At 39.4% G+C, this 15,746-nt stretch overlaps 1 protein-coding gene across 5 annotated transcripts in view; it reads left to right on the top strand.

Moving 5' to 3' along the window:
* Nucleotides 1-15,746, top strand: part of FGF14 (fibroblast growth factor 14) — a 615,412-nt gene that overhangs the window by 436,000 nt on the left and 163,666 nt on the right. Inside the window, exon 1 of one of the 5 annotated variants that reach the window (XM_059902613.1) lies at nt 475-624. The exons of 3 other annotated variants lie outside the window; for them this stretch is intronic. In XM_059902613.1, the coding sequence (XP_059758596.1) occupies nt 475-624 (150 nt within the window). Of the gene's footprint in view, nt 1-474; nt 668-15,746 lie in introns of those variants that run through there. One more of the 5 variants, XM_059902612.1, reaches the window with a different exon arrangement.

The raw sequence follows: 15,746 nt of genomic DNA, 5'->3' as shown, positions 1-15,746 counted from the left end.
AGAGCGGGCGGCGGCGGCGGCGGCACCGGCCGGGGGGCCGCTCGAGTCCGGCGCTGAGTCCTGCCCAGCGCGCTCTGGGCGGACCGACGCGCGGGACCCGGCCGGCACCTGCCCTCCATCCCTTGCCCGGGAAGAAGGCGGCCGGCTCTACCTCCCGCCCGGGAGGCGGGCCGGGCAGGAAGGCGGCGCGAGCGGCGGCGCCCGCGGCCCCGGCCCCAGTCCAGGCTCCGACGCGACCGCGGCGGCGGGCACGACCTCGGGCTCCCGGCGTTCGCCCCGCCGCGCCCCGGGCGCATTTGCGGGCCCGGCCCCGCGCTCCGCGGACAGGGCGATGGGTCCCAGGCGGGACTGAGCGCTCCCAGTCCCCGGCCCCGGCCCCTCCGGCCTGCCCTCTTCGCCGGCCCTTCCCGCTCCTGTGTCCCCAGCTCCCTTCCCTCGGCCCCTCCCTCCTCCGGACCCGGTCCCGGGGCCACCATGGCCGCGGCCATCGCCAGCGGCTTGATCCGCCAGAAGCGGCAGGCACGGGAGCAGCACTGGGACCGGCCGTCGGCCAGCAGGAGGCGGAGCAGCCCCAGCAAGAACCGCGGGCTCTGCAACGGCAACCTGGTGGACATCTTCTCCAAAGTGCGCATCTTCGGCCTCAAGAAGCGCAGGTTGCGGCGCCAAGGTCTGTGTGGGTCCCGGTTGGGAGGCGCGCCCTCGGCTCTCTCCCCTCTCCCCGCCCGCGTGGGGCCTTTTCGGGCTCCCCTGCCTCCCTCCGTCTCTCACACCCTCCCCCCGCCCCCCCCCCCCAACACAAGTCTCCCTCCCGAGCGCCCCGAGCGCCTGCCGCCCTCGGGAGCGGGGCATCTGCTCCCAGGCAACCTGTAGCCACTGGAAACTCACCCCGCCGGCAGGCTGGCCCGCTCCCGCCGCTGCCCCTCGCTCTCCGGGTCCGATGTGGGCCGACTCCCAGGGAAAACCTCTTTCTGCTCCGAGGGTCTTGGCTCCCCTCGGGGTCGCGCCGGCTGCTTCCAGCCCGGTTGGAGATGCCCGGAATCTCCGGGTCTGGCCTCCCGGGTCTCCCGGAGCCCCCTCGGCTCCCGGACCTCGGCGGAGGGGCTGGTCCCCGCCTTGCGCTCAGCAGGGGCTGGAGTGAGGGAAGTGAGCCGAGGGTGTGTTGGCGCTGAGAGCCAGTCCAGTGGAGATTTCCCGGAAGGCTGCTTCGCGAGCAGCACTGGCCACTCTGAAGCCCTTGGGTCGCATCTTGGGGTGAGGAGAGGGGCGCAGAGGGCGGAGAACGAGTCCCACTTGGGGGTTTGGCAAACATCCCTCATACGTGGTAGTTTCGATTCAAGGACTCGCGAATTACGTGAGGCAAGAGAAGCAGTTACTACACACGGATGACTATAATAGTTGCCTTACTATACATATTTTTTGAGAGACAGCTAGTGCCCAACATGACCTTCTGTTGCTGCCTTTAAAATGCCAGGGTCCGAGAAGGCGACTCACTCCTGAGCTGGAGCCCAGCGCCTTTTGTTCCTTTCCGCTCCTCTCCACATCCAGTTGCTAGGGGCGGTTGTTTGGAGAGCATGTGGGGTGTTTTGTGGGAGAAATGGGGATTGCTTGCTTTTCATTACTAAGTGGGCCCCGCAGGAAACACTGAAGAATATATTTACGTTAATAGGAGTATATGTTTGCCCAGCACATTATATTCCTGGTGCCCAGCTGTATTTATTTTAAGTTCCCTGTTGTTCCAAAGATGTGTGAGAGAAGCATATGCTGTACGTGTGTATCTATGTGAATGTGTGTATGTGTGTGTGTGTGTGTCCCACACATTTGCAGATTTACGACCGAAAGTTTCAGTGCTTCTTTAAACAAAGACTAGAACTAATTTTTTTTTTTAATCGCTCATTGTCACAGTTAGAAATTGGAGTTACTTGCTCTTAGAATCAAGCTTAGAAGGCAAACATCTGAGGAAAAGCAGAATGGAATTTTTAAGGTAGATAAATTATATAGCTATAAAAGAAGGAACTTCACGATGAAGACTTCGGAGACAATATTTTCAGACCAGTGTAGAAGCTATTAGGAAAAAGGGACTTTAATTTTACACTTTAGCCTAGAAACTGATCCAGCAAACCTTGGTATTATAAGACCAACTCAACTGTTTTAAACATTGTTGACCCATGGAGGGTCACATTATCATGACTTAACGTATTTGCTTCTCCCCTAATTTCATCTGATCATCTTTTAGAACACAATTTTCACCAGGTAGAGCTCCAGTGTTGCCATCTATTTGAAGTAAATAAACATATTTTCTTCTAGATAGGACTGTTTAATATAAATGATGATTAAAACTTAGTGCATATTCTTTAAATATAAACCAGTAGATTATTTTATAAATATGAACAATAAATGTTCTGTGTCATATCGGGTGATGAAGGAGGGTTTGCTTTACACTTGTGAATTTTAAGATGGGGATGAATTTTAACTTTTTACCAGATAAAGAAAGGCATCTGAGCTCTCTGATAGTCTATTTCAACATTTGCAACCTTGACTGTTCTCTTGACATTCATGAGTTTGCACTGATATATTCGAAGTCACTTTTGCTACCTTATTTTTGGTGGGAGAATGGAAAAGAAGATAAGCTAGAAGGAAATTTCATCAAAACCTTTCCTTTTATCCTTCTTATATATCTTATATATCAAGAAATATATTCTTTAGTGAAGAAAAATATAGATATATCCCTTGAGTATCAGAAAGGAATTATTAATTTAAGCCAAAGAAATACTAAAACTATGTTATGTAAATCATATATTGATATATAATTACATGATTTTACAATATATTATTAAATATAACTATACATAATTATTTTATTATTTAATTAAATATTCTTTTAGGAAACATTTTTTAAGCATATTTTCCTTTTCCTCCTATACTCACTCTTTGCATAAGAACTGACCCCAGGAAATTTTGAAAGTCTGATTTGTTAATTTAGAGATATAACTTTTAGGTATGGCAATTCTATATATCTTTGTATTTGAAAATTATTAATTTGGCAAAGCGTTGTTGCATCTTTGTAATATGTCAGGTCCTGTTCCAGGTATTATATGTGGAGTGTTGAAGAGAACAGACGAATCTCCTTCCATCATGGAACTTACAGACACGGGGTAGAAAGTCACTGCAGATGGCAAGGAACAAGTTAATACGAATTGCAAAGGTCAAAGTCCTAAAAAGCACAAAGAGGGCTGAGGTAGAGAACCACGGGGAGGGGTGAGGGTGGATAGGAAGAGGGACCTAATTAGATCAAGTAGGCAGGGTGGGCCACACCAAGAGCTACAGGTTGAATGCTGACATCTGAGAAGGATGCAGAGGTTTGAAGAGCAATGTGTGTGAAGCCCCTGAGGTGGGAATAACCTTAGCCTGTTGGGAGAAGCAAGGGAGGTGTAGAAACTTTAAGTACACTGTCATTTTATATTATGTCTATGTTGTCTGCAGTTTGCATTTTGACAAGGAAATACAAATATATTTGACATGTTTGCCAACAAAATAAGGAACAGCTCGATATTTTGTCTTTTGGGAAAGAGTAGTATACATTTCTTAAATGTAGGGATTTTTTCTTTTTAATCCTCCTATAAGTAGTAATTTAATATAAAGAGTATGACATATTTATTTATCCCTTTTGGTCAAACCTTACCCCCCAACTCTGACCACCTCCTACCCCCATAAAAGGATGGCTTTCGTATCTGTAAAGGACAGAAATTTGCAAGATGGCTTAGTGGTCGTGGTGAGCATCACACTTTATCTTACCTTTACAGATTCATCTTCCTCTACTCTTCCTCTAACTCCTTAGACTCCAAACATCATTCAAAGTTCAACCAGGGACTTCCCTGGCAGTCCAGTAGTTAAGACTTCGCCTTCCAATGCAGGGGGGTGCGGGTTCGATCCCTGGTCGGGGAGCTAAGATCCCACATGCCTCGCAGCCAAAAAACCAAAACATAAAACAGAAGCAATATTGTAACAAATTCAATAAAGACTTTAAAAATGGTCCACATCAAAAAAAAATCTTTAAAAAATAAAATAAAATACTTGGTCTTTAAAAAACAAAAGCAAAAAACCCCACAAAGTTCAACCACGTGGTTTCAAATCCCTGTGCCTTTGTTTGTGCTTCACTCCATGCTTAGATTCTTCTTTCTTCTCTCTTCACCTGTTGAAATTATCCCCACTTCTTAAAGCTTGAAAAAAAGTGCCAACTCCTCTGAGAAGTCCTCCCTCATTGCAGAGAAGTAAAAATAATTCTCCATTTTATACCTCATGATTGTTGTTTATGCCCAATCATAATTAATTCACACACATATTCAGTAGATTGTAGTTGGGAGCAACGTCTCTGTTTTCTGCACTCATAGGCTCTCAAATCTTTACAGAGTGTCTGCCATGCCCTGGGTACTTGTCACTGCCCTCAGATTGAAGTGAAATAAGGAATGTCAACATCTCCAAAGCTGAAAAAGTGTCTTTGAACCACAGTGCTCTTAACTAGACCATTTTAGAAGTAAATATACTTTTCAAAATTTTATATCTTTTTTACTTTCCCTAAATATACACATATAATCTATCCCTTTTTTCAGGGATTGGAATGTGACTACATATTTGTGAGTTACTCTCAAGAATGCAAGAATATAACCAACCTCACTCTAAGGCTTAATGTATGAAAAGAGATACTTAGAATATCTGTTAATTTAGCTAAAGAAATAAGAAGGTACAAGGAAACCAAAAATTTGCAAACAGTTTTATTATTTGGAATCTCAACAAGAAAAAAAGAAAACTGAAATAGAACCTACATGCAATGACGTATATGAACATTTTATCCTAAAAGTGTTGCATTTTTGTTATTAGCTTTTAAACCAAACAAGATCTTTCATTTTTATAGGATAATAACCTTTCAAAATCTTTGGTATAGCTAATGCAATTATGTTTTGAAATCTATTTTTTTTTTTTTTTTGGCTACTGTCATAGGAACCATGGTATCATGTGTCATGTATGTTTACTCAATAGTTTTGTGGGTTTCTTACTGACACATTTTACTTAAATTACAGGATGTCATAAGAAACAAGGACTGTAAAATGAGCTACATAAAAATTGTTTTCAACTTATTCTTTTGTATAAAAGGCAGAAATATATATATATGCCTATATATATTTATTTGTTCCTCTGTGACAATGAAACTCATCAGCTATCCTAATAAAAGAGAAGTGGTCTTCCTTCTTACAAGGTACTATTTAAGGAAAGCCATGCTCACCCTCAGAAAATAATCAACAGCCAAGAATCATCGAAAGTCCACCATTCTTGTGCTACTGCTTCTGAACCATCACCATTGAAAATGCAAAGACCGCCTGCTTATTTGGGTTCTTTAGGTCAAAATAAAACAAGAGAGTATTTTTCTCCCAAAAGATCATCCTTCTTTTCTTTTCAGAAGTGTATTTTTTTTACTTTTTTAGGGTGATGTCTGTGGGAGTCTTCCTACCTATCTTTTGATAATACCTGTTGCTAACTTTTTGATAATCAGAGTTTTATTATTTGTTAGTTTTATTAAGGCAAGACAAAATTATAGTTTTTCTAATCTGAACTGTCTCATTTTTTTAACAAGGGCTATTTTGTCAAATGTGGGGTTTCCAAGTAAGAGATATTATGGGCATATTACTGACTTGGTACATAAAACAATTTTAAAGATTTTTTTAAAAACATTGACCTTGCTTCCTTATATATTTTTTCTGTGGCTTAATTGTTATGATTTCAAACATTCTGCATTCGCTATAGGCTTCTGAAAAAGGATAATACCACTATGGTGCAATAAATTAAGTGGTGGATATGGAAAATGTAAGATAGCACAGTAGGTCAGGTAAGATGCAAGTAAGGTTAAGTAAGATGGTTTGCTTTGGGTTAAGTTAGATTCATTGATTGAGTTGAGTTTACATATATTGAGAAAATGGTCAGTACTATTAACTGGTGAAGAAATCCTTTGACATTTCTTTATATAAGATTTCGGAAGCAACAATTCCTCTTAAACCTCCCAGTAGGTTACCGTTATCAGTTACAGATTTCACTTTATATTTCAAATTAGTATAATTATTAGTACAGCTCTTCTACATTTACCTCCCAAATTCTGTTTGTCTGTTAATAATTTTAGTCTATATAATGTTACTATAAGAAAATTATTTTAAAATAGACAGAAACCTCCCCTCTCTTCAATGTTAAATGATATCTTCTAAATTTTGTTTACTTAATTTTAAAATAATGGCAGAAATTGAAAGGGAAAGGTAGATGAAGTATTTTTCAATCTGATTTATCACTTAGTTCCAAAATCTAGGTTTCTTTCTAGGTAAACTGTATATTAATTTCTCTCCAAATGGTGAGAAATTTTAGCCACAAAGGGCTATGATATTTAGATAATACAAATTGTGTGTGATGTTTTAAATATTGTCATTTTGGCACTCAAGGGCTAAAAACAAACAAAAAAACAAACAAAAACCAAAAACGTAATGGTAAACTCAAACATATAAGAGACCATTTTAGGGGGGTTGATGCAATTTAAAGTCAACTGCACTGTGTTGACATGAACAGAAAACTAATTTAGTAATTTTATCTATAATGATTCCAGCATTCATTTTAAGAAATTACTATAATTTAGTAATTTTATCTAATAATGAATATATCACCATTCACTGTTTCCTGGGGGTGAAGCTTAGCAGTAGGGCATGGTAGTAGGAATCTAGCCACCTTTTATAAAAACCATTTTATGATAGTTACCACTTTGTCATTCAGGAAAGAAAAGGTTATTTTCATAAAGCTGTATTGTGTGAAATATTTTTTGTGGAATATGCCTTTCACCCTGTGCTTTTATAGTTCTTTGGTATCAGGTTTAATAGGGACCCATATGGTATGATGATGGGGGACAGCCACTTAAAAGTCAGTGTCTCACCAGTGCCTGGCATATAGCTAACACTCCACAGCATTTACTGAATGAATGAAAAATCCTGTATTTCTCAGGATTTACAAGTAACAGCGGTATAGAGTGGCAGTTGAGATCAGTGTGCACATGGCAATGGCTATAATTGACTCAGGCACTGTGCCCTTGAGTACTGTTTCATCCTCACAACAAGCCTATGTAGTCGGTATGCTACATTATGCATTAATTGATGATACACTAAAATACTACCCATCTATCCATTTTATAAATAAGGTATCTAAAAACCAAAGAAAAGAATGAGTAACTTGTCCAAGTTTACATAACATTAAAGAGTGGAGCTGGTTTTAAAAGCCAGGTTCCAGGCTGACTCCAGGGTCCCTACTCTTAACCAGTGCCAATTCTCAATTGCCACATATTTTATTTCATTACTTCAGTTAGTTGAGATTCATCACCATTTCATAGCAAAGGAAACTAATGCTCAAAAAATTCGAGTTTTGCCAAAAGACTTAACGTAGCAAGTGATAAAACCGGAATTCAAGAGCAAATTGGTCCTTCAGTCCTCTATTCTTCTCACTACTTTACACTCTCAATTCTTCATGACATCAACATTAATGGAAGACACATTATTTCAAGGCATATAGCAGATACTCACCATATATATCTGTTGATTGGATGCATGTAATAATGTGTTATTTACTCTTTAAAATTGAGGGTGTAGGAAAGTTTGCCTGGAATTAGAGACTTATTTGTGGGATTTGGGGAAAGGGACAGTAAATAAATAAATGCTGTATTTTACCAAGCCATTTTTGACATAGGAATGTAGCTTTGGTTTTCCAACAAGTGTTTGGAAGTGACACATGTTTGATGTTATCTTCCTAATGAATTGCAGCATTGACCTGAAATTCTGAAAAGGATTAATTTGGAGGGCTTTCATGAGCATGTAGTGACTTTCATGATAGGTCTTTCGTTAATTTTTCATTAATTTTCTTAGATTATATATTTTCAACATTTCTTATTTCTGTTAGGAAGACTTGTTGGTTACATGCCTTATTGGCTTTATTGTACATGATAAACTGAAGCAAACCAACAAGGTTATAGAGTCACAAATCAATCATAAAAATTGTAGATTGTTAGAAATCTAGATAATGTATGTTTTATGCTGCTTTTGAGTTAACACATTGGTTCATAGTCTTTTTCTAATGAGTTCTTAGATCTTATTCTTAATACCAATACCAGAAAAATGTAATGTAGTCAAGGCTAAGTTGTTCTTAAATTGTATTATATACTTTATAGAGATTGCACATGGATGAATGTTTATTTCTGGGGCAGCCTTACAAATCTAGTTATGTGTTATTTAGATATTTTATTGGCTTATCTGACTCTTCTTTTCTTCTTACTTTGCTTACGTGGTAAAACTAACTGGTTAATCCAACTGTCCACCTACTTTGTGCCTGCACCTACACAGCTGATTTTGCCTGAAGAAAAACACACTTATGCATGGATTGGTTCTACTTTAAGTTCAGTCAGTAACATCAAGTGGGCCCTTGGTACATTTTTTTTAATAAATTTATTTATTTATTTATTTATTTATTTTTGGCTGTGTTGGGTCGTCGTTTCTGTGCGAGGGCTTTCTCTAGTTGCGGCGAGCGGGGGCCACTCTTCATCGCGGTGCGCGGGCCTCCCATTATCGCGGCCTCTCTTGTTGCGGGAGCACAGGCTCCAGACGCGCAGGCTCAGTAGTTGTGGCTCACGGGCCTAGTTGCTCCGCGGCACGTGGGATCTTCGCGGACCGGGGCCCGAACCCGTGTCCCCTGCATTGGCAGGCAGACTCTCAACCACTGTGCCACCAGGGAAGCCCCATTTTTTAAAACTCTATTTCCACTTAAATAGATTATATGTCTTATCTTCTTTCTCTTCAGACATCTATGCCTCCTCCCCCATCCCCACTGTCAACTATGTTCTTACTTCTATTTTTCTGAGAAAACAGAAATTATCAAAAATAAATTTCCATATACTCCACAACTGCTTTTGCAAACCTATCTGCAGATCTATCCACTTTCCCCTTTTCCCTGCTGAACTTGGGAATGAACTCTTAGTGCTCCTATTTAAGGTCAAGACCTCTACAAATTGAGGAACAGATCGTTTCCCTTACTCAGGGACATCAATCCAATATTTCCCTTTCTCTTCTGCATCATATAATGTCTATATCCTGCTGTATTATTCTCATCAGCATATAAATCTGCCGTAATATAGCTCATCTTAAAAGTTAATCTCCTCTTGATTATGCATTCCTCTCCTGTTATTAAACCAATTATCTTTTCTTGGCAAAACTTCTTGAAAAAGAAATCTCCAGTTTCCCTCCTCCCACTCTGTCTTGAACCCTTTCTCATCAGGTTTCTGTCCCCACCAATAAGCTGCTCTTGTCAAGGTCACCAAGGACCTGCAAGTGGTCAAATCCAAGGGTTTCTTCTCAGTCCTTATCCTACTGGTACAGCATTTGGAATTCAACTGACACAATAAATTTGTATTTTTCACTCTAATGTGGGTAAAGTTAGCATCAAAATACTTTTAACATGCCATTTACACCACTAAAGCCATTCATGTGATCATCTTTTCATAGTTATGACATATTTGGATTTCTAAATATGTTAATGGGTTAACTATTGCCATCATGCCCGGTGATGGCCTGCCAGACACTGTTGGTACTCAGTTGGTCCTCAGGTACCACTAGAAGGCAATGGTGTTTTCTTACTTGGGAGAAGATCCTTTTCATCACATGCATTTGTATTGGGCCTGAGTGACTTGCCTCTACAAAATACAGAGAAGAATTTGAATGGTCTTTCTAAGAGTTAGTTGGTTTTTAAAATTTTTGTCTTTATTGTCAAATATAGGTTTGTGACAAGGTAATCACTCTTTTTTCAAACTCTTTCATTGCTAGCATAGTCAATAATAATTGGCAAACTAAAATCACTCAGCATCACTCAAATTCAAGCACTGTATAGAAGGAAACAGTCCTAAATGTAAGACGGCTACTTAACAAAATTTATTTTCTGTATGTGGAATGTTTTCACTGATAATATTTGATTTCAAGTAATGCTAATATGTTCTCTTATGTATCTCTCTATTAAAAATAGATACATAATTATTAGGTCTGGTGACAAAGTTAAGGTAACTTTTTTTACATTTGCATTTTTGATTTTTTAAAATATCCTGTTAGAATGACAGAGGACATCTAAGGTATGGGAAATGGTGAAGTTTTGGCAATTAGAGTTTAGGAATAATTTTATAGACAGAGTTCTATCATCTCTTCTTGTTAGTTTCTCCAGGGGGATATGTAACTACTGGGTTCAGTGGCTACTACATGAATATGTTATCTTTTTGCAGGGAAATCTTGAATGTTTGATGGACAATTGTTTTCTCCAGAATCCAGCAATTCTCTCCATTTTGAAAGGGTCTTGAAAATAGAATCTCATTGCCTGATGTCTTTTTATCTACCACATGCCTCATTGTAGCTCTTTAAATTTCTGTAAATAATTCCTGCCTAGCCTGAGTTACATTATGCCCTTTAAATATTTGTTCACGGCTTTTTATCCTCCTTACCATTTGGCCAGCTTACAATTGTTTAACTCTATTAATGTTTCTGCATAAGTAAATGCCACCAGCACCTTAATCATTTCTGTGGCTTCGATTGTTCAATAATTACCTCATCCTTATTCCAGCAAATGAGATCACTGCTGTTTTCATGCTGAGGCCAACCTTGCCGTAGAGAAGACTGAACACATCTGCCGTAGAGAAACCTTCTCTCTGGGGGGTGGGGTCAGACTTGAATGGAGGGATGCAGAGGTTGGACAAACCTATGCAATACAGAAGGATCTGTCTTGGCTTCATGCCTGACACATTAAAGGAGAATGTAGGGAAAGTAATCAAACATCTTCACTGAACCTGCTAGGATGAGAGGCATTGTATATCTTATCTCTTACTTCTTCCAATCGCAGGAAATAGGGAGCATTATTTTTATTTTCACGGGTGAGAGAAAGTGAGGTAATTTTGCCACAGACTCGTACTTGGCAGAAGTAGTATTTGAATGCCGATCTGACTGATACAGGGTGAACATTTTTAGAATGAACAAAGTGGATCTTAAATAATAATAGAATTCAGCATTATATTCCAGTGTCTTTCTGGATCCATCCCTGGGATGGGCTAGACTGTCAGCCACAGTGTTTGCCCCTAATCATTCTTACCGGTTTTATGTGTTGTCTCCTGGGTGCTCCAGCAGCCGCTGTGACCAGCGACATTACACGCAGGACAACGTCCTCGCTCAGAAGTGTGTCCCAGCTCTGTCTCCACTTTTCCATTTCTCTCTAATGCTTGGGACGATGGGCACCAAGCTGAAGAGAAAGGCAGAGCTGTAATGGGTTCATTCCATAATCTCTTAGACTTTCCTTTTGGAGTAAGCTATCCCAGATGGTGTGGCGATGATGAAATTTTCCTGTAAGGTTTGGAGTATTTTATGTATGTCAGACTTTTATATTTTTCATCCCAAGGCCTTTGCATTTTGGAAAGTTGTAAAAGTAATAAAAGTTGCTGAAGTGTCAAGAATATGCAGTTAATAAGCTGAGGTTTCCTCTTCCCCTGCTACTGCTGCTGAGCTGATGCAATTTTTATCATTAGAAATGTCCCTGGTATCCAGATATTCCCATGACTGTTATCATTTTACTCTCTGGATGGTTCATTGTTGTAGGGTCACGTGAAACTGAGACTTTGAGTACAATAATAAGCACTTTTTGGCAACATCTGCACCAACATTTCAGCCTAGAGGTAAACTTTTCATATCTGCATGGGTTTTTCTTTTGCCCTGAGATAGTAGCAGCCAGGGATTATTTCAACAATCTCCCTCAGTTCATGAATTATACCATAAATATTCCTATTTGTTCACTTTTTCAAAAGGAAACACAGCACCTTGCAATATGTCATCATAGTTGGCTGGCATCATACTGCTGTGACTTTTTTTCTTTTACCCCCTACACAATGCCCTTTGTTGTCTTCTGAGGTAGGCCCATAGATATTTTTCTTAAAAAGTGAACGCAAGGAAATCCCCCAAATCTCCCCTGCATGGCCTCTCTCATTCACTCGCATCACTATTTTTACCACCACCAGTTACAGCCCCAAGCTCCTCACATCACACCCCTCTCCGTGGTGTGGTCGGTAATGGGGAGAGTGTGGACTCAGACACTGGGGCCTCGGGGCCTCACTCTGCCTCTTTCTGGCTGAGCAAACTCTATTGATACGCAGAGACCTCTATGCAAGGAGCAGGCCAGGCAAGGTGATTTGGAAGAATACCTTTTTTGAAAAATTTTTATTGGAGTAGAGTTGGTTTACAATGTTGGGTTAGTTTCAGGTGTATAGCAAAGTGAATCAGTTATGCATATACATATATCCACTCTTTTTTTTTTTTTAGATTCTTTTCCCATATAGGTCATTACAGAGTATTGAGTAGAGTTCCCTGTGCTATACAGCAGGTTCTTATTAGTTATCTATTCTATATGTAGTAGTGTGTATCTGTCAATCCCAATCTCCCAATTTATCCCTCCCCCACTTTCCCCCTGGTAATCATAAGTCTGTTTTCTATATTTGTGACTCTACTTCTGTTTGGTAAATAAGGTCATTTGTACCCTTTTTTTTTTAGATTCCACATATAAGCGATATCGTATATTTGTCTTTCTGTGTCTGACTTACTTCACTCAGTATGACAATCTCTAGGTCCATCCATGTTGCTGCAAATGGCATTCATTATTTCACTCTTTTTTATGGCTGAGTAATATTCCATTGCATATATGTATCACATCTTCTTTATCCATTCCTCTGTTGATGGGCATTTAGGTTGCTTCCATGTCCTGGCTATTGTAAATAGTGCTGCACTGAGTATTGGGGTGCATGAATACCTTTTTTTTAAATTAAAAAAAAATTTTTACATATACATGTATCTATTCTTTTCCAAATTCTTTTCCCATTTAGGTTACTACAGAATATTGAGCAGAGTTCCCTGTGCTATACAGTAAGTCCTCGGTGGTTATCTATTTTAAGTATAGCAATGTGTACATGTCAATCCCAAACTCCCAATAGTAGGCCTTAGAAAATCAAGACAGAGCTATGTTCCTTTGCCACAGGGATTATATTTACATTAAAGGGCCATCTACAGAGCAGAATTGTCCTCTCAATGGTCTGTTCTCAGTGTCTGTCTCCCTGCCCCAGAATCCCAGCCCCTCACACTTCCCCACCCCATGTGCTTTCCCAATTGCTTTGGCCCCATGCTTCCTGTTGGCTGTTCACTAAATATAGCCTGAAGATAATTGGTTAATTATCCGTGTATCTTATATTTATTTTGCCTCTTATAATCCAAACATTTACAATCTTATCTGTTGTTCGAGTTTGAGACAGTTGCAGCTACGCCTCCTCCCTTCCTCCTTTTCTCTTTCTCTTTTTGTTTGATTGTGAGAGAAAGAGAGAGAAAATATGTTGTGTGTATGTGTGTGTCTGTGTGTAAATAAAAGATTAACATGAAGCATGCTATGTGATGCAGATATCACGTGAGGCATAAAAGCAAAGTAAGTACTAAGTATGTTCAATTCTAAATTTATATATATATGTGTATATATATATATATATATATATATATATATATATATACACACACACACACACATACACTTAAAATTGATGTACTCACACTTGTGACTATTAAGACAGAAAATTTAAAAGAAGCCTACACAGGTCCCTACAAAAAGTCAGCTTAATGCCTCCCAGTACTTCTAGAACTCAGTTTTTTCAGACATCTTTTTTTGTTTTTCCTTAACAAACCTCATTATATTTTTCTGGGGTTGACATTTGCCTAGAATTTTTTTTTTATTTAGAGCTTTGATAGATAAAACCCAGTCACACTAGGTACTAAGCCAAAACCCATTTGAGAAGAATGAAGTTTCAATGAGGAAATATGGAAACAATGACAAGCTTGGAAGAAAAAAGGTGTAACTGAAATAAATTCACACACACACACCACAACCACGATCTGCAACTTAAATGGATGTTATGGCGCCCATAGGAATTTCAATCTTCCATTTTAAGTCCTTTACGTAATATTGAACACATTCATCAAGAGCAGCATACCATGTCCCTAAATAGCAACTAGAACGCTTTACAGAGAATGAGAAAGAAAAGACAAACAGAAAACTGGAAAAAGTAATCTACATGGTAGCATTGGACGGACTAGAAAAAATAAGACCATTGGATGGTAACCGCTTGGAATTGATGGCAGCAGCAAGCTTTGTTTGGAGGAGAGGGAGAAACACTAAATCAGTGAAGTTCTCAATTTTAAGAAGTTGAATTAGTCAAACATAGGACTAAAGCTATTGGATTTGTATCAAAAGTGCTGGTTTTGAAAGTAGGTTAGACTAATGCGTTTCTGATTAACAATCAGCCGGTGAAACTTCAAGATTCTCAAAAACCATGGCAGAGTGGAAGAGCAAAAAAAACATTCTTCGGTAAAAATCTCAGTAAATAGTAATTTTCCTAGTGAAGAAAATAATTATAAGTCAAGAAGATTCCTTTGTTCTTCAGGGAGCTGGTTATTCTGTGGTTATGAGCACTTGTATCCAAGGTGATTCCATTTAAAGAGTGCATTCTACATGAGTGGTTTGATTAAACATACTGGTTTAATAGCTGCTGTATCAACATTGGCTGCAAGCATCTTGTTTCATGCATATCCTACTATTGGATTTCAAGTTGCAGCTAAGAAACTACATAATAAAAAACAGAATTTGTAATACTTGTCTGTTGGGTTTAGTCTTAAGAAATATATGAACCCTATTAATTCAAATACATCTGTATACCGTAAAGAAAGCCTTAAGTTTAAACAATTACCATCAGGAAGCTAAAAATGAGGACAGAACAGAAAGACAGAAGAGATAATATACAGAGAGTGAGAGAGAGAGAAAGCCCTCTAAATGTAGAAGGTTCAGTCAGCAAGCAGAATCCTTAAGGTTGAGACTTTGTACTCTCTTACAGGTATTCTGCTGGCAGAGTGGCTGTAAGTGTCTGGTCCTCTTTAAACATTTGTTGCCTTGGGTAATTTAAGGGTGTTGCTAAACTGATAAACCTGAGATACTCCTATTGTTGCAAGTATAATAAATATAAGGCAACCAATATCTTAGCTCATCAAACTTTACCATTATCTACATTGAAACTCATAAACACTCTTCAAAGTAGACAACATCATGCCTAATTTTAAGTGAAACAATGGAAACTTACGGATATTAGTAATTTTTCCTGGGTGATACAGTCTATACTATACTATATACTATACTATACTCCTATACTATAGGAGTAGTAGGATTAAAACCCTGTATTTTTGGATTTCTACTGTGGGGGCTGCTCCTTTATCATACAGCTGCCTTCTCCCCTGAAGTTTCTTCATAATGAATAAGAAAAATGTATGGAGAATCTTCGTAGCAACTAGGGAACAATTGCAAGTTTTGAGAACATTCTTCCTAACCAGGGTTGGAAGTTACCCATTGGGAAGTCAGAGGGGGATGCCAAGAATTGTGGCTTTAGTTCATCTTCTCCCATCTCTTCTTTCTCTTACCTGCTTCTATTTAATTATGGGCAATTCCACTCCACTTTTTTTTCAGAAAGATTTTCTTCACTTTTATTGCTTCATGAATTTTGCGAGACTGTAAGATCCAGGAGACAATCCAACAGAATAAATGTTCTTCCCCAACTTTTGGGAAACACTATGATTCTTCTT

The sequence above is a fragment of the Balaenoptera ricei genome, chromosome 18, assembly GCF_028023285.1.
Source record: "Balaenoptera ricei isolate mBalRic1 chromosome 18, mBalRic1.hap2, whole genome shotgun sequence".
Lineage (NCBI taxonomy): Eukaryota > Metazoa > Chordata > Mammalia > Artiodactyla > Balaenopteridae > Balaenoptera > Balaenoptera ricei.
The sequence above is the reverse complement of the archived record's forward strand: the minus strand, read 5'-3'. Positions and strand labels throughout refer to the sequence as shown.